An 18,724-nucleotide genomic window follows, 5' to 3' on the forward strand; every position below is an offset into this window, starting at 1 on the left:
ATATATATAAAATTTCACTCTTTATTTCCAAAGGATGTTTTCTAGGGACTTCATACATTTCATGGATTATAGCTGAAAACTTTTTTACCAGTATTTTAGACTATGGTTTCTAATAGATTTGTGTGGAGTCCGCAGGTCTATGCAATCTTTTTGGATAGACTAAAAGTCAATAGTAAAAGTTGCCACAAATGTGGAAACTATCAAAGCATTTCGAAAAATGCTCAAAGATCTGCCACTATTTACAAAAGATAATTTATCACTCAACTTTTTAAATATAATCTGATAAATGTATAGTGAGTATTGTGTAACATAAGTAATGTAAAACAAATTTTAATTTAATTTCCCTATGATATTAACTATAGAACACCAAGAGGAGAATGAAACATTTTTTCCTTTTTTTTTAAAAGACCAATGTTCAATTATATCATCTTTCAATTATATTATTCTTTTCTTCCCCCATTTTTGAAAAGAATGATCCTTTAGTAGCTTGTAAGAAATGCTTTCATATAAAGTAAATTGAAATAATAATTAACTATTTACTAAAATAACTAAAAAACCCTTTTGAACCAATAGTTTATATTTTAATATGTAATTTATATTAAGTTCATGACATTTGCTTATTTTTTCAGATATGATAAAATAGTTTGTATATTTTTTGTAGTATATAAAAAGCTCAAAATGTCTGAAGTATTAGTTGTTAAAGAAGGTAGAATTTTTATTTTAATAACTATATAAGAGAACATGAAACACTCAAAACAAATTTTAAATTAAAATAGCAGTAAAAAATAGATTAGACTCTAGAATTATTTGCATTTTAACTACAATAGTAAAATCACTTCAAAACAATTTTTCAAGAAATAATGGGTAAACATATATAATTATCTTCCTCTCTCCCAATTTAATATCAACACGGTCTACTTTTCATGCCAAATACAAAATCTCCTATTTTAGATTCTCACATAAATTCTTGGTGGCTAATTTCCTGGGTTTCAGAAATATATTAAATCCAATCTGTTTCACCAAATTTTACTGTGGGTTTTATTTCATTGATGATTTGATAACCTGGCACTAAAGCCATTTTTAAAATTTTTATTTTATTATTAGTTTCAAGTATACAGTACATTGGTTAGACAGTTATGTAGTTTATGAAATGATTCCCCTGATTCCCCTTTCTCATCTCTGGCTCTCCACCTAGCCATTACAAACTCTAACTGCATTCCCTATGCCGTGCCCCCCATTTCTATGACCATCTATCAACTACTAATTTGTACTTTTTTAGCCCTTCATCCCTTTCTCCCAGCCTCCCAATACCCCTCCCCTCTGTACATCCCAGATTGTCTTTTATATTTCTGAGTCTGTTTTTGATTCGTTTGTTCTTCTTTTCCTTAGATTCTGCATATAAGTGAAATCCTACGGTATTTATCTTTCTCTGACTTATTTCACTCAGCATAATAATCTCTAGGTCCATCCATATCATTGTGAATGGTAGGATTTAATTTTCTTTAATGGCTGAGTAATATTCTATTGTGTATGTGAACCATAATTTCTTTATCTAGTCGTCTGTTGATGGGCATTTAGGTTGCTTCCATATCTTGGCTATTGCAAATTGTGCCGCCATGAATATTGGGGTGCATAGATCTTTATGAATTATTGTTTTGGTTTTCTTTGGATAAATATCCATAAGTGCAATTACTGGGTCAAAAGGTATATCAATTTTTAATTTTTGAGAAACCTTCAGACTGTTTTCCATAGTGGCTGTACCAATTTGCAATCCCACCAACAGCATATGATTATTCCCTTTTCTCCATATCCTCACCAACACTTGTTCTTTGATTTATTGATGATAGCCATTCTGACAGGTGTGAGGTAATATATCATTGTGGTTTTAATTTGCATTTCTCTGGTGATTTAGTGACCTTGAGCACTTTTTCATGTCTATTGGCCATCTATATTTTTCCTTTGGAGAAATATCTATCCAGTTCTGCCCATTTTTTAATTGGATTATTTGCTTTTTTTGTTGTTGTTGAGTTATATGAATTCTTTATATATTTTGGATATTAACCTCTTATCAGATGTATCATAAGTGAATATCTTCTCCCATTCAGTCAATTGTCTTTTCATTTTGTTGATGGTTTCTTTTGCTGTGCAAAAACTTTTTAGTTTGATATAGTCCAATTTCTTTCTTTCTTTATTTTTTTTGCTTCCCTTGCTAGAGGAGATATGTCCAAAAAGAAATTATTAGTAGCAATATCAGAGAGATTACTGCCTATATTTTCTTCTAGAATTGTTATGGTTTTGGGTCTTACATTTAAGTCTTTAATCCATTTTGAGTCTATTCTAGTATACAGTGTAAGAAGGTGGTCCAGTTTCTTTTTCTTGCATGTGTCTGTCCAATTTTTCCAACACCATTTATTGAAGAGATATCTTTACCTCAGTTGCATACTCTTGTCTCCTTTGTAATATATTAAGTGAGCATATAGGCTTGACTTTATTTTTGGGCTCTCTATTCTGTTCTATTGATCAATGTATCTGTTTTTATGCCAGTACCATGTTGTTTTGATTACTGTAGTCTTGTCACATAGTTTGATATTAGGTAGTGTGATACCTCGAACTTTATTCTTCTTTTTCAATATCGTCATGGTTATTTGGGGTCTTTATAGTTCCATATAAATTTTAGGATTATTTATTCTAACTCTCTGAAAAATGCCATTGGTATTTTGATAGGGATTGCATTGAATCTATAGATTGCTTTGGGTAATATTGCCATTTTAATGATGTTGATTCTTTCTACCCATGAGCACAGTATATGCTTCCATTTATTTCAATTTCTTTTTTCAATGACCTATAATTTTCTGAGAACAGGTCTTTCACCTCCTTGGTTAATTTGATTCCCAAGTATTTTAATGTTTTTGTTGTAATTATAATAGGATTGTTTTTTAATTTCTCTTTCTGAAAGTTCATCATTGGTGTATAAAAATGCCACTGACTTGTGAATATTAATTTTGTACCCTGATACTTTACTGAGTTCATTAATCAGTTCTAACAGTTTTTTGGTGGAATCTTTAGGGTTCTCTCTATATAGCAGCATGTCATCTGCAAATGAGAGTTTTATTTCTTCCTTTAAAATTCAGATACCTTTTATTTCTCTTTCTTGTCTTATTGCTGTGGATAAGACTTCCAATACAATGTTGAACAGGAGTAGTGAAAGTGGGCGTCCTTGTATTATTCCTTATCTTAAGGAAAACATTTTTAGCCTTTCCCCATTGAGTATGATGTTAGCTGTAGGTTTGTCATATATGGCCTTTATTATGTTGAGGTATGTTTCCTCTATTCCCACTTTGCTGAGAGTTTTTATTATAAATATATGCCGGATTTTGTCAAATGTTTTTTCTGAATCAATTGATATGATCATATGATTTTTATCTTTCGATTTGTCAATGTGGTATATCATACTAATTGATTCGTGGCAACTGTACCAACCTTGTATATCAAGAATAAATCCAACTTGATCATGGTGTATGATATTTTTAATGTATTGCTGAATTTGGTTTACTAATATTTATGTTAAGGATTTTTGCATCAATGTTCATAAGAGATATCGTTCTATAGTTCTTTTTTTGTAATATCTTTGTCTGCTTTTGCAATCAAGGTAATGGTGACATCATAAAAGAAGTTAGGGAGACTTCCTGTCTTGAATTTTTTGGAATAATTTGAGAAGAATAGGTGTTAATTCTTCTTTGAATGTTTGGATCATTTGGTCCAGGACTTTTGTTTTTTGGGGAGGTTTTTGATTACTGATTTCATTTAGTTGGTGGTAATCGGTCGGTTCAGGTTTTCTATTTCTTCTTGACTCAGTCTTGGGAGAGTGTATGTTTCTAGGAATGTATCCATTTCTTCCAGATTGTCCAATTTTTTGCCATATAACTGCTCATAGTATTTTCTTATGATCTTTTGTATTTCTGTGGAATCTGTAGTTATTTCTCCTCTTTCATTTCTGATTTTATTTATTTGAGTCCTCTTTTATTCCTAGATGAGTATGGTTAAGGATTTGTCAGTTTTGTTTATCTTTTCAAAGGACTATCTCTTGGTTTCTAAAGCCATTTATTGACTCTCAGCACCACTGTCACTAATATTCTAATTCATTCTCTTACTCTCAGTGCATGTGCATGTGTGCACCCACACACACATACACATACATAATGTATACAAAAATGAGAAATATTTTTGAATATGGGAAATTTGCTTGTAAATGGCCCTAAACAAAAGAAATTGTGGTGGTGAGAAGGGAGTATAAAGATTATTTTCTGTATATTTTTGTTTTTTAAGAAAGTTTTCATTTTCCTGGAGTGAGAATAAATGTAAAAGTAAATAAGTAGCAGAAAGAGAAGTGTCACACAATATTACATGAGTTATTGACACATGACTGGTTTAAGTAGTAAATAATTGAAATGAAGCAGTTAAGGCCATCTGGGAATAAATAATATTAGAGTTCTCCCTCTAAAAAGGGGATAGAATTTGTTTAGTAATAATAGTTAACATGTTTCTTGAATGCTTCCTATGTGCTAATACAGTTCTAAGTGCTCATATTTATTAATCTGATAACAAATTATAAGAATAAATATTTAATTAAACTTCATTCAAATTATTTTGACTTTAAAAAATACTAATTTTGAACAATTCAACCAAATATTATTATTATTCCCATTTTACAGATGAGGATACTGAGGTATAAAGAAATTAAATAACCTGCCCAAGTTTAAGTGGTTAGTATGTGACCGAACTGGGGATCAAACTCATATCATCTTAGATTCATTTTAAAACACTTTACTCTGTACTCTGAGGGAAGAAGACACTATACTTGTTCAGGGTAGGGGTAGGAAGAGGGATTCTAAGTCAGAGATTAAAACCTGCTATACATGATTCTTTCTTAGTATTTCATAATATCCTTAAGAAATGGGACAATATACTTTATATATTTGTACCCTACATACTCTATACATTGGAATATCTCAAAGGCATTTTAATAATTGCACTAAAGTTGTCAGTCATATAGATGAATATTGTTTCTCGCACCAGTAATAATCAAGTGAGTATGTGACTAGATAGAAGATATTACTGTCCCAAACATCTGCTTTCAAATTAATGTAACAGAATACAAGTTTCAAGGTCAGTGGCTTTCAAACCCAGCTGGAGACCATGCCATGCGAGAGTCCTCAGGTTGGGATCCAGCTATTCTTAGGGCTGGATAGTCTATATACTTAAAGTCAGGAACAGATACTGATGTACATACACATCAGCCAAGTGAGAGGATTTTATATTACTTTTTCTGCATATATATTTATTAGCTTTGTGCTTCAAATTCGTGAAAGATTTGCAAAATAGGCTCGATAGTCCAAATCCAATTTAAAGTCAAGGCCTTTTAAATTCACAAAGTCCTAAACTCTTTAGCTTATTTTAAAAGAGGAACTTGTGTGATATTTAGTCTTGGTATTCAGGCTATACAGTTTTCTAATATATGTAGTAATGTTAGGAAGAGAAGAAATACATTCTTACTTAGACTGCTTCAATATTTTTCTCTTTGTGTCTGAACAAATCATGGTATTATGGAAATTACAAAAGATTGTAGTGAAAATACCTGATTTCTTTATTATCTGCTACTATATTGTCATATATTTCTGAATCAGATATCTGTTTTCTCTAGGCCCGATTTCTCTCTGAAGAAAGGGATATTGTTAGATGTCCCTAAATCTCACAGTTGATAATTCAATGTATTTATTTCAAATTTTTATGTTTCAATATTTCCATTTTTAAAAATATCTCCAGATCAACAAATAAGTCAAAGTGATTCATGGCCTTTAGAAAAAAAGGTATATTACACTTACATTGTCTTTTGATATTAAATTCATATTCATTAGAGTTAGAGAGGTTTTCTGTCCTGCCAAGTACATTTCATCACAGTCCCTTTTCGATCCTATAAGTATTTATTGATTTCCTTTCATTAAGAACTGAAATAAAATATGTGCAGAAAGAGAAGTGTCACCTTCTCTTTAGACCAATATTATAAAATAAATTGAGAAGTACATGATAGTCGATATTGCATTAATCCTTAAGGTTCTTAGAGTGAGAGAGTAAATGTGTATTTATATGGGTTCATGTGTGTTTTCCCCTCATAACGTCTCTTGAAATGGGTAAGTTAATATAGGTTTCAACTTTTATATAGATTTCAGCTTCAACACCCTCATTAAATACCTTTACATTTAGAAGAATAGCCATAATACTTCATCTATATGTAATTTTGTTTTAACATTGGGCTTGTTAGTATGGAGATCAAACTTTTTGGGAAGAAATAAAAAGTTTTTCAAGAACAATTGGTTGTAAAAGTAATAGAGTCTACTATCACTTTAGTAACTTCTATGTACCCAGCATAAATGGATTGCAACAGCACAGGATTTTGTAATTGCATTTTAGCTTGGAGCCCTGTTCTTCTCTAAGGAATTCTCTTATTCTCTGCTTTAAGCAATAAGTAAAGTTTCTTGAAGATATGAAATACAATTTGACTTTTACCAACTAAGTGCAGAGGTGACGGAAAAAAAAGAGTAATAGCGTGGTGTAAAAGAGGACTAGTTTAAGGGTCAGAGGCTAGGACTCTCATCGTGAGTTTTCTACTGTTTGCCTAGGTTACCTTTGGGCCAGCCACCTGGTTTCTTGGAGCCTCAGTATGCTCTACTAGAAAATGTGATAATAATGTTCACTGTCCTTTCCTGATCCATCATTCTATGAGTTGATACTTCCAGGTGAAGGTAGCAAATAGGTCAGATTGTTCCAGTATTCATGGGTCTCTTTAGTCTCATTTTCTGTGAAATTGTTTTATTTCTCTTTCTCTAGCACACTAAGGTAAGTTGGAGCTTTCCATCCTGGCTGGGCATTCTTCCCAAGGTACCTAATTAGAAATAGTGCCTGCTACAGAGAGTGAAAGGCATGGAAGGAATCTGGAAGAACATCAATAACTCTCTTATTTTAGGGATAATGAAATTGTCCCTGAGCAGTTTGGTGACTTTCCATTCAGTCCAACAACTCCTAAAGCAAAGGAACAGATTTCTAATATAGGCTTTTCTGATTCTGTCATGAAAAGAATACTAGGACAACTTCCTTATTTCATCCTTTTATTTAAAACATAGTAACCTAATTATAATGAATTAGACTGTTATAATTTTTGGAAACATGTACTATTGGGTTGTTACAAGTATATATATTTTACAAGTATATATATATTATATATATATTTTAATTAAGTTTATTGGGGTAACATTGGTTAATACAATTATATAATTTTCAGGTGTACATTATAAATTGACATCTATATATTCTATTGTGTGATTGCCACCCAAAGTCCAGTTTCCTTCAGCTACCATATATTTGATCCCCTTTCCACACTTCACCCTCTCCCTTCCTCCCTATATTTGACTCCCCTTACCTCGTCTATCTCTTTCCTCCTACCGTCTGGTAACCACCAGTCCATTGTCCATGTCCCTGAGTCTCTGTTTGTTTGTCCTATTCATTTGTTGCTTTTAGGTTTATATCCCACACATAAGTGATATCATGTGATTTTCAACTTTTTCTGTCTGGCTTATTTCACTTAGCATGATTATCTTGAGGTCCTAGTATATTGAGTTAAGGAAGCCATATTGAGCAGGATTTTAAAGGGAGGAAGGCATATTTATGTTTTTTATCCAGAAGTGTTTGTTTTAATAATTTAATAAGCATTAAGTGATCATTCCCTGAAGTGCTCAACTTTTGAAGAAAAGGAAAAAGCTTCCCATACCACTAGATTTTTCTCTCAGGTTTTCTATTTTGTCTCATCAATCCAACTCACAGAGGGCAGAAGAAAAGTTAATGTTCTACCTGATAAAAATTTTTTATAATAGTTTTAATAAAATTCACTTAATAAATCATGTTACTAACTGTTCCAATATTGCCATAGGGTCACTCTAAAGCTTGCCAGTGGTTGGCTTTAAGATCAACAGAAGTGTGAGCAGTATAATACACTGATTTTTGTTGTAAAAGGTTAACTAAGGAGGATGCTATAATAATTTGTCGAAACATTTCTGTTGCAAGTATGTGGGAATGTTATAAGGATTTCGAGTACAAGGAACTTGCACATGATCTTTTCATTGGCTAACTAATGGTTATAAACTCCCAGAAGTACCCATATTTACTCCAAAGAAATAACCCAGACTTGTTTTCTTTTTTTATAGGAAGTTACTCTTGAAGAAGGTACAACTGCCTTTAAAAATTGGGTTAAAACAGGCACAGCAGTTTACAGACAGTTTTGGATCTTTGATGTGCAAAATCCACAGGAAGTGGTAATGAACAGCAGCACTATTAAAGTTAAGCAAAGAGGTCCTTATACGTACAGGTGAGTAGGCCCCTCAAATTAGTGGCACTCTTTCCTTGACCATATGTATTTCTGAAAAAGCTTCCACTTGACAAATGCTGTTGTATTAAAATGTACCTATATTATCTTGCCAATAATAGACATTGAAATATTTTGTTTCTGCCTATATAGAATACTAATCTAAGGATATAATGATTATAAGAAATGCAGAATTTATTATAAATTGACCAGCATTAAATACATTTAAGAAGTTACAAGTGTTTTATACTTGTGGGACATATTCTCAACAACTCTGAAATATGCATGCTGAATAGAAAAAATCTATCAGAATTTTAAAAACTAGAGCATTTTAAATCCTAAAATTGAATGTATATGTTACTGTAATGGTTCTCAAAGTGTAATACCTGTACTAGCAGCATCAGCATCACCTGGGAACTTGGTAGAAATGCAAATTCATAGACCCCACCCTAGACCAAATTAATCAGAGACTCTTGGGTTGGAACCCAGAAATAAGTTTTACAAACCCTCTGAGTGATTACAATACACACTCAAATTTGAGAATCATAACATTAAACTGATTTTATATAACTACAGCTACCTGCTAAAGATTTCTATTCAACCTAATTTCCAGGTCATACAAGTGTTTCTATTTATTCAATAGTTTCACTATTATATATTTTTCAGTAATGAGACTGGATATACTACACCTTTATCCTACATTCCCTAATAGTTTAACATACTTTTGAATAGAATGTTGAACTGTTAGAACTAGATGGAAATGATTAGCCAGAACTTTTCATTTTGTAATTTAAAAAAACTGACACAAAGGGATGTGATGTGATTTGTTCATGTTTACATAGACTTAGGAACTGGTAATGCCTAGATTTTTGTATACATTTTCTCCTATTTAAGTTATAAACTATGTCTTTTCTCCAACCATCAAAGTAAAAAAAAGGGGTGTTGAGATGCTAAAAACACTAACCTTAACCATTTATGATATCTATATGGGAATATAATTATGTTCTGTATCATTTGTTATACAAATATGTGATTTTTCCTCAAGAATAATTACAATTAGTTATATATCATGATCGATTCTTACCACAAAGTACATTTTTAATGATTTCTTATAATTCATAGTTTTATTATCTGTTTTAGATAGTCTAATAGATATCTTTAGATAGAAAAATTATATTTTTCTCCCCATGCATTAATAGGTTTCTAGATTGATGACTTACATTAAAAAAATATAATGAAATAATGATAGTTGTGAGGGTAGTGCCTCTTGCCATAGACATGATTTATAAGCTGCAGAGGGCCTTGGCGCCTATTGTGTCCTACCAATTATCCCCAAGTCTCCTGTCTCTAGGTACTTATCTGTGATTACTCACAACTCTGGGTTTCATTGTCATAAAAAAAAAAATCTTACCTTGGAAAATATTTTTATTTTTCAGTCTTACAGTTTTATGTTATTATCAAAAGCTGATATGAATATCTTGTTTCAAAAAAATGTTGTAGCTATGATGTATACATATGAAAATCTAGAATTCTCATGTGACCTAATGAATATCTCAGCATAATTGTTTAAAAATCATAACCCGACTGAACTGAATACATGTGAAGAAAGAGAATAGTTGTCAGCGTTTAAAAACTTCATGTTTTCTATTTAATTTTGTGTTTGTTTGTGGGGAGGTTATGTTTTTACTTTTAGGATAGTACTTGTAATGTGTGGAAACAGGTACCTAATATTAAGTCTAGTTCTAGTCCTGCTTTGATAGGTGACAGTTAATATATAGTTTATTCTAAGAGGCTTTAACCTCTATCTCTAAGGGATGATAGGAAGGTAAGTTAGATATATTTGATTTATTTGGACAGGCAGTAAAGGGAGAGTTAGAGAAGTTGGATTTGCTAGTTTATAAATAGTAAACTCCTATTTATATAACAATGTTAAAATTCCTAGTTATATAATAATGTTATATAATGATGGATTTCTGATCAGGTAGGTGTCATCTTGACTCATGATATCATCAAAATTGAGTCATTAGTGTCTGCTAAGGATGCCTTAAATAATGAGAAAACTACCTTTCAGAAAAAGTTAATAGCTTAAGTGTCCTCCATGTGTTAAGGTGAACCTTCCTCCTCATAAATTATCCTCTGAATCCAGTTAAAATAGGTAGTGTAGGAATAGCCTTTCTCAAATAGAACCACAGGCTTATTCGGTCAATAGTTGCTCAAGTGACTTCTATGAAACTTTGATTGACAAGGTATGACATGGGTCAGAGAATAAATTTCCTGGATTGAGATCTTAATTACATACATTCTAACACGCACTCCATCTCTACAATCTCTTTGAAGACTTGGTAATTTCTTCAAAATATTCTCAAATCCAACACGTCTTTTGTCGTTGTTACTTCATTTTGGAAGAAATACAAAGAATGCAGTCTTGAAGAAAAATTTAAGACAAATTTCTTCCTTTGACCTTATTAACCAACCCTTTCCAAGACTTGTATACATTCTAATTTTTAAACAAAAAAATTTGAGTGATTATGTTCTCTTAAAGTACATTCTAAAGATAAGCCTTAGTATAAGATTTTTCTCAGTGAGTGCCATCTACTGGTACAATGCTGTAAGTACAATTTATGTAAGCTCTAGAATTTAGGTCAGTTTTTTTTGCTATTATTTCAATTATTTTGTATATACATAAATGTTCCTGAAAATTAAAGTATTTCAATTTTAAGTGTTAATAATGTGTAATTTAATTTTAAAATAAAATTGCCTGAGAGAAAATAGGAATTGACTAATAATAGACTGTCTTGGGTGCTATTTCAGACTTTTATAATCCTTTATGTGTTTTCAATACTCCAAAAAGAATAAATAATTAAACTTTGATGAAAGGATATTAAAAATAAAATATTTTTCTAGCTTCCTTGGAATTCTTTTTCCAAAAAACGTAAGCCATCAATTGATTTATTCATTCCAAAAAATATTCATTGAGAATTCACCATACACCAGGCACTGCTTGGGGAACAAAATACTCATAATCCCTACCCTACACAAATTTACGTTTTTATTATATCTGAGTGAAAGGTGCTTTTTAAAAAATATTTTAGTCTCATTTTTTTTAGTCTTTATTTTAGTTGTCTATTTACCTCATATAATAGACATTCAAATACATGATAGTGCAATGAATGAAGTATACATTATTTCATCTCAATATCTTATACTTGTAAAAGATTTTTCTCCATAACAATCACCCTTCACCACATATCTAAAAAGTAGTTGGTACTTTGAAACCTAGAGACGTTATAGCCAAGAGCTTAGAACTAATCAGTATTCAATATATGGAGGGGAGAGGGAGGGAAATTGGTCTGTAAAATGGAAATTATATTCCATTAGTTATCTTTAATTCTCATTACAGTACTGGAAAATATGGAAAAGCCAGGGCTGTACTATGTACTTTGAGCATTTTTTTAAATATAAGAAAATGTGTTCTTAATATTTCCCTGCTTAACTCTCTCCTGTCTCCTCCCTACCCTCAGGATAAAGGCTAAACATTTAAGTATGGGATGTGTAACCCTTTTGTGTTTGTGATCTTGCTTGTTTCAAGAGCTTTATTTCTCACCAGTCTCCTTACTCTCTCACTCTGTAATGCAAACAAATTTAACCATTTGCACTTCTAAAAATATATCATGTTCTTTCTTATCTTACACATAGAATACTACTTTATACACTATTTCACTTAACTAAACTTCTATTTGTAATTAGGACTACTTATGTATCTTGACTGTTACTCCAACATGACCATCCCAGTCTGGATTAGTATCTGTTCTTTGTTTTCCCATAGATTCTGTGTAAACTCCTATAATAATACATATTCTTCCCTGCTATGCAAATTTAAGACCCTCTTCTCGAATTTGCTAGAGACCAATCATTGGCTTCTTTATCACTTAAACCCAATTGTTTAACATAATATCTGACATATTCTCAAAAATTATTTGTTGCACAAATGAATGACATTTGAGACCTAATGTTCACTTGACATAATAATTTTGAATTGTATTTACTTCTGTATTTCAGAGTTCGTTTTCTAGCCAAGGAAAATATAACCCACAACCCTGAGACCAATACAGTCTCTTTTGTACAGCCCAATGCTGCCATTTTTGAACCTTCACTATCAAGTGGAACAGAGGATGACACTTTGACTGTTCTCAATCTGGCTGTTGCTGTGCGTAGACAAAATTATTTGTTTTGAAATACTTAGAATCCACTATAATTAATCTTGTGATTAGATATCATTAGATAGTATTTATTCTGTCATTTTTATAAAGATGTGTTCCTATGTTGTTATTTTGAATAGAGTTATGGTCTTTAGGAAAGATGACAAAAATCATATAGTAATCAACTGAATTAGAAGACTATTTAAAGTATATCATTAAACAAAATAGAACTTTGAATATCTTCTTGTGTCTGACACTGAGGCAGAGAAATTTACTTATCTTGGGGTTAGACAAATTATACTTTTAGTTTTGGCAAGATTTAGCAGTAATTTTATTTTGTAAATATATTTTTTAACTTTTCAATTACATTTTATTAGTTTTATTATATTAGTTTTGGGTGTATAATATAGTGTGACTAGGCATTCATGTATCTTATGAAGTGGTTACTCCAGTAAGTCTAGTGTCCATCTGATACCATATGTGGTTATTACAATATTATTGACTATACTCCCTATGCTTTATATCCCCGTGACTGTTTTTATAACTGGCAATTTGCACATCTTAATTCTTTCCCCCTTTTCACCCATCCTTCCAACCCTCCTCCCATTTGATCCCATTTGACAATCATCAAAATGTTCTCTGTATCTATGAGGTTTTTTTTCTGTTTTGTTTGTTTATTTTGTATTTTCGATTCCATTTATAAGTGAAATCATATGGTGTTTGTCTTTCTCTGTCTGACCTATTTCACTTAGTGTAATACGTCCTAGGTCCATTCATGTTGTTACGGATAACAAAACTTCATTCTTTTTGTAATGGCTGAGCAATATCCCATTGTATATATGTACCACCTCTTATTTATCTATTTGTCTACTGATGAACACTTAGGTTGCTTCCATATCTCAGCTATTAAAATTATGCTGCAGTGAACATATGGAAGCATATGTCTTTTCAAATTAGCACTTCGGGCTTCTTTAGATAAATACCCAAAAGTAGAATTGCTGGATCTTTCTTTGTCTCTTGTTATAGCCTTTGTTTTACAGTTTTTTTAATCTGATATAATTATTGCTATCCCAGTTTCTTTTTTTTTTTTCATTTCTATTGACATGAAATATCTTTTTCTATCCCTTTACTTTCAGTCCGTGTATGTCTTTTGATCTGAAGAGGGTCTTTTGTACGTGGCATATGTATGGGTCTTGTTTTCTTATCCATTCAGCCACCCTATGTCTTTGATTGAAGCAATTAATCTATGTATCTATGTACATTTAAAGCAATTATAGGTATATAGTTATTGCCATTTTATTGTTTATATATTTTTTCAATTTTCTTTTTTTAAATTTAATTAGTTCAACTATACAGTACATCGGGTTAGACATCTATATAGTTCGTAAAATGATCCCCCCATTGCTCCCTTCCTCCCCTGACCCTCCATCTAGCCAATGTATTAATGCTAACTGCATTCCCTATGCTGTGCTCCCCATCCCGTGACCATCCATCAGCTACTAATTTGTACTTCTTTTTCCTTTACCCCATTCTCCCCGCCCCCCCAAACCTCCCTTCCCTCTGTCCATCACCAAATTGTCCACTATATTTGTGAGTCTGGTTTTAATTAGTTTGTTCTTCTTATTCCTTAGATTCTGAATATAAGTGAAATCATATAGTGTTTATCTTTGTCTGACTTAAATACCTTCTAGGGCAATCAAAGCAATATCTTTTTCCATCCTTTTCCTTTAAGTCTGTGTATGTTTTTTAATGTGAAGTGAGTCTTTTGTATTTTTCCTTCTTAAAGAAGTCCCTTTAACATTTCCTGTAATACTGGCTTGGTGGTGATAAATTCCTTTAGCTTATTTTTGTCTGGGAAGCTCTTTATCTGTCCTTCAACTCTAAATGATAGCTTTGCCGGATAAATTATCCTTGTTTGTAGACCCTGAGTATCCATCCTGTCGAATATTTTTTGCCAAGCCCTTCTGTCTTGCATAGATTTTTTTGAGAAATCAGCTGCCAGTCTTACGGGTGTTCCCTTATAAGTAACTATCTGTTTTTCTCTTGCTGCTTTTAATATTCTTTCTTTGTATTTAAACTTTGGCATTTTAATTATGATGTGTCTTGGTGTGGGCCTCTTTGGATCCCTGATTTTTAGAATCCTATGAGCTTCCTGGGGTTTTACATCCATTTCCTTCACCAGGTTAGGGAAGTTTTCCATCATTATTTCTTCAAACAGCTGTTCAACATCTTGATTTTCTTCAGGTACGCCGATCAGACAGATATTTGGATCTTTAATAGTGTCCCATATGCTCCTTAAATTATTTTTATAGTCTTGGCATCTTATCTCTTGCCATTCTGACTGAGTGTCCTTAGCTTTCCCATCCTCTAAACAGGGCATTTAAACCTTTCCTTTATTCACTTTGTTCATTCTTTTGTTTATTTCATCTAGCATACATTATCTCAGATAATGTGTTCTTCATTTCAGACTGGTTCCCTTTTATAATTTCCATTTCTACTTTTATGCTTTTTATCTCTTTGTTGAAGTTCTCACTAAATTCATCTACACTTCCCATAAGTTCATTGAGCATCTTAGAACCAATGTTTTGAACTCGGCATCTGTTAGTTTGCTTGACTCCATTATATCTGGATCTCTGTTCTGTTCTCTCATATGATTTCTGCTTCTTTGTCTTCCCATTTTGGCTACCTTTCCATATCTGTTTCTATGTACTAAGCAAAGCTCCTAAGTCTCCAGACTTACTAGTGTGGATTTGTGAAGTGGCACAGTCCTGAGAGGGGTTCAGCTGCAGACCAAGCTTAGCCCAAACCTCTGTCCCTCTGGGGCCACCTGTTAAGATTTGTCAAGCAATCCACAAATGCTGTGCTTATAGTTGCCTCAAAAGGCCACACGAGAATCTGAGGCCAGCTGCCTCCAACGTGAGTCTAGGTGCTGCTCAGCAAGGAGCACCTGACTCACTGAGGACATATCTGGATGTTGCTTGGGTGGAGCCGCAAGTTGGGGGAGGTGGGGTTTCAGGGAATCTTCTGGGCGGAGAGACCTCTGTTATCAAGTTTGATGATGTCAATGCTATGGTGGCACTGTGTCCACTCAACAAGGAACAATGGATACTACCGGCACTTCTCTACAAAGTGAGTCTCACCTTGGCCTTCACTCTGACAACTCAGTGTTCCCTGTAAGTCCCTGGTGCCCCCTGTGCTCAGCCTAATTGGCACTGGTGCTCAGAGCAAGTAGGTTCATCACCACAAAAAATCCACTCATGGACACAGCCCCTTTAAGAGGCTTCTGCTGCTGCCGCAGCCTCCAACTCTCTCAGCCACTCACCCCGTCCTACCTTCTGCCATTGCAGGGTGCTTTCTTGGATTTCTCCCTAATTGTATGGCTTGTTCCTCTAGATCCCAGGCAATTTTTCCTTGCTGCTGCTCTTTGTTTTCATCACAACTTTGATTTGGTCACCAGAGGGATTAACAGAGCTTCTATCATCTACGCCATTTGTTCCCTCTAATTTAAAACTTATTCCGGATAGATTCTCCCCCGTCAGACTCCGTTAAGAAGAAGGCCTTCCATTCACATACTCCTCTCCAGCAACCCCTCTAGGCCTGGGCATTCCTGTGGGAACTCAGATCTAATGCCAGCTGTGGGTCCGTGCCAGTTACCTGGCTGCACGCTCTCTATCATTTATATTTTTAAATTATTTTTCTTTTATTTAAAGAAGTCCCTATAACATTTCTTGTAATAGTGATTGGGTGGTGATGAACTCTTTAGCTTTTTCTTGTCTGAAAGGCAGTAATTTTACAGATACAGTTTTAAAGCTTTTATTAAATTTAATTCTAGTTTTTAGTCCACTTATTTGTTAAATATGTGATACAGCAAATGGTGTCTTAAACGGTGATTTTTTTTGTAGGCTGCACCCCATCTCTATCCAAATGCATTTGTTCAAGTGTTACTCAATTCGCTTATCAAAAAGTCGAAATCATCTCTGTTTCAAAGGAGAACTGTGAAAGAACTATTGTGGGGCTATAAGGATCCATTCTTGAGTTTGGTTCCATACCCTATTACTACTACAGTTGGTGCATTTTTTCCTGTGAGTACCAAATATGAATGTCAATATTGTTATGCTTCAATTAGATAATTATAATGTATAGGAAATTCATAATTTTATAATTTAGTGTGTTAACCCTATTTTTGATCAGGGAATATGTATTCTAATTTTTGAAAGTTTCTTGCCTGGTTTCCGAACTTTCCTAGTTCAGATAATTTACTTATCTATATTTAACTATTAAATTTAAAATTAAGAAGCTGAGATCTAATCCAATTTCCATTCTTTAATAAATAAACAATTTTTCTAAAATTAGGTTATAAGCTAGTAAGGCTTTGATCACTATTTTTGTTTTGATTTTCCTTCTCAAAAAAATGAATTTAATACCATACCTTTAATTGTGTTAAATGTATTCATTCTATCATCCTCCTTCTCTGGACCTGTCACAAATTATTTTAGTGTAAATTTAAAAGTTAGCCTAAATTTGCATTGAATAGTATTGATAAATTAGCAATATCCTATTTTAATGGAGTTTGTTAGTAAGAACTTTTAATGGTCCATAAATGTCATGAAATGACGGTTTGGAGGTTAAGGAAAATGTGAACTTAGTGATATAATTAGTTATAGCTTAGTGCTTTGAATTATAATTGAACAAGCTGACTCTTGAATTGGGAGTTTGACTATGATTTGTCACAATAAGTGATATTAGTTATATTCTCCAGTTTATTACTGTTATTTTCCTTTTAGATGGTATTTACAATTGCAAGGTTATCTATCAATTAAGTGTCATGGAGAAAGCATTAAGGGAACAGAGATTCAGTTATTTTTTAACTCAGATACTTGTAACTCTTTTCTTGTAATTTTGTATACCTAATTTTTGTTAACCACTTATTAAAGATCATAACATTTAGAATACCTCCAGAAATCTGTCATTGTTCTTATAGATTTTGTAATAGTAGTAGTAATCAAAATTGTTTTGCTGGCTTAATTATGACAAAGAGTACTAGAGTCTGGATTATGCCATTTTCTGATATTTGTTTTCTTCTTCTGATTCAGCATCTAGCACTTATTTACAGGTACTTTTTATATTCCATCTTTTTAACATGTTAAAGACCAATAATTTTATTGCATATGCATTTTAAATTATATAAAAGAATTATGACTAAACATTGAGAAATGCAAAAGTGAATTAATTACATATTTTTTAACTTGGAAAATATGGTTCGCTCTAGAATTAATTTTTTTGTACATATCTTTTCAGTACAACGATACTGCAGATGGAGTTTATACAGTTTTCAATGGAAAAGATGACATAAGCAAAGTTGCTATAATTGACACTTATAAAGGTAAAAAGTAAGTATCAGGTAAAGTGTGTGGTAACTAGAGTACTTTTAGGCAGTATTCTTTTAACAACTAGGAAGGCACAGGACAGACATCAACCTATAGAACAAACCTGCTTGTATCTCAGCCCTGAAAATTCCTCTTCGGACAGGTATTAATGATTTAGTTATAACAACTAGTCAAACTAGTGCATAGCTGCTGAAAATCAGTGTCATTTGAGAGTTAGGTTTTCCTTTACCTACAGGTTCTCTTAATAAAGAAATACGAAGGGACTATTTCCATTTCTACTGCATAACCAGCATTACAGTGTACCCATACAATTAGATAAACACAAATGAAAAGAAAGAAAATCAATATATCAACTGATCCTCTAGCCGGCAGAAAAATATATTTTATTGGGTTTTAAAACCTTTTTACTGAGCATATCAAATAAAAATTGTTCATTCCATTGATATGACCTAATGTGTCTATAAAGATAAAAGCTTAATGAATCCATGTGAACACTTCAATGATTTTCTCTTTCAAAATTTTCTCAAAATAATTTTCTATATTGATATATTGATATATTTATCAGTACAAAAATGGAATTAGGATTTTTATGTAGTTTTAAACTTATATATTAAACTTAAAAATAAAGAGCATGCCTCCTTTGAAGTAGTAATAGAATAAGACATGTCCAGACAGCTACAATTTCCTTTTTCAAGCTCCTGCCTAGTCACCTGGAATATTGATAC

At 32.4% G+C, this 18,724-nt stretch overlaps 1 protein-coding gene across 3 annotated transcripts in view; it reads left to right on the top strand.

Moving 5' to 3' along the window:
* CD36 (CD36 molecule) overlaps nt 1–18,724 on the top strand; it is a 39,661-nt gene that overhangs the window by 9,990 nt on the left and 10,947 nt on the right. For all 3 annotated transcript variants that reach the window (XM_011365223.1, XM_011365222.1, XM_011365224.1), the window contains 4 exons: nt 8,256–8,416; nt 12,473–12,620; nt 16,515–16,694; nt 17,911–18,002. In XM_011365223.1, the coding sequence (XP_011363525.1) occupies nt 8,256–8,416; nt 12,473–12,620; nt 16,515–16,694; nt 17,911–18,002 (581 nt within the window). The remainder of the gene's footprint in view (nt 1–8,255; nt 8,417–12,472; nt 12,621–16,514; nt 16,695–17,910; nt 18,003–18,724) is intronic.

Source organism: Pteropus vampyrus, unplaced genomic scaffold (assembly GCF_000151845.1).
Source record: "Pteropus vampyrus isolate Shadow unplaced genomic scaffold, Pvam_2.0 Scaffold107, whole genome shotgun sequence".
In the NCBI taxonomy this organism is placed as follows: domain Eukaryota; kingdom Metazoa; phylum Chordata; class Mammalia; order Chiroptera; family Pteropodidae; genus Pteropus; species Pteropus vampyrus.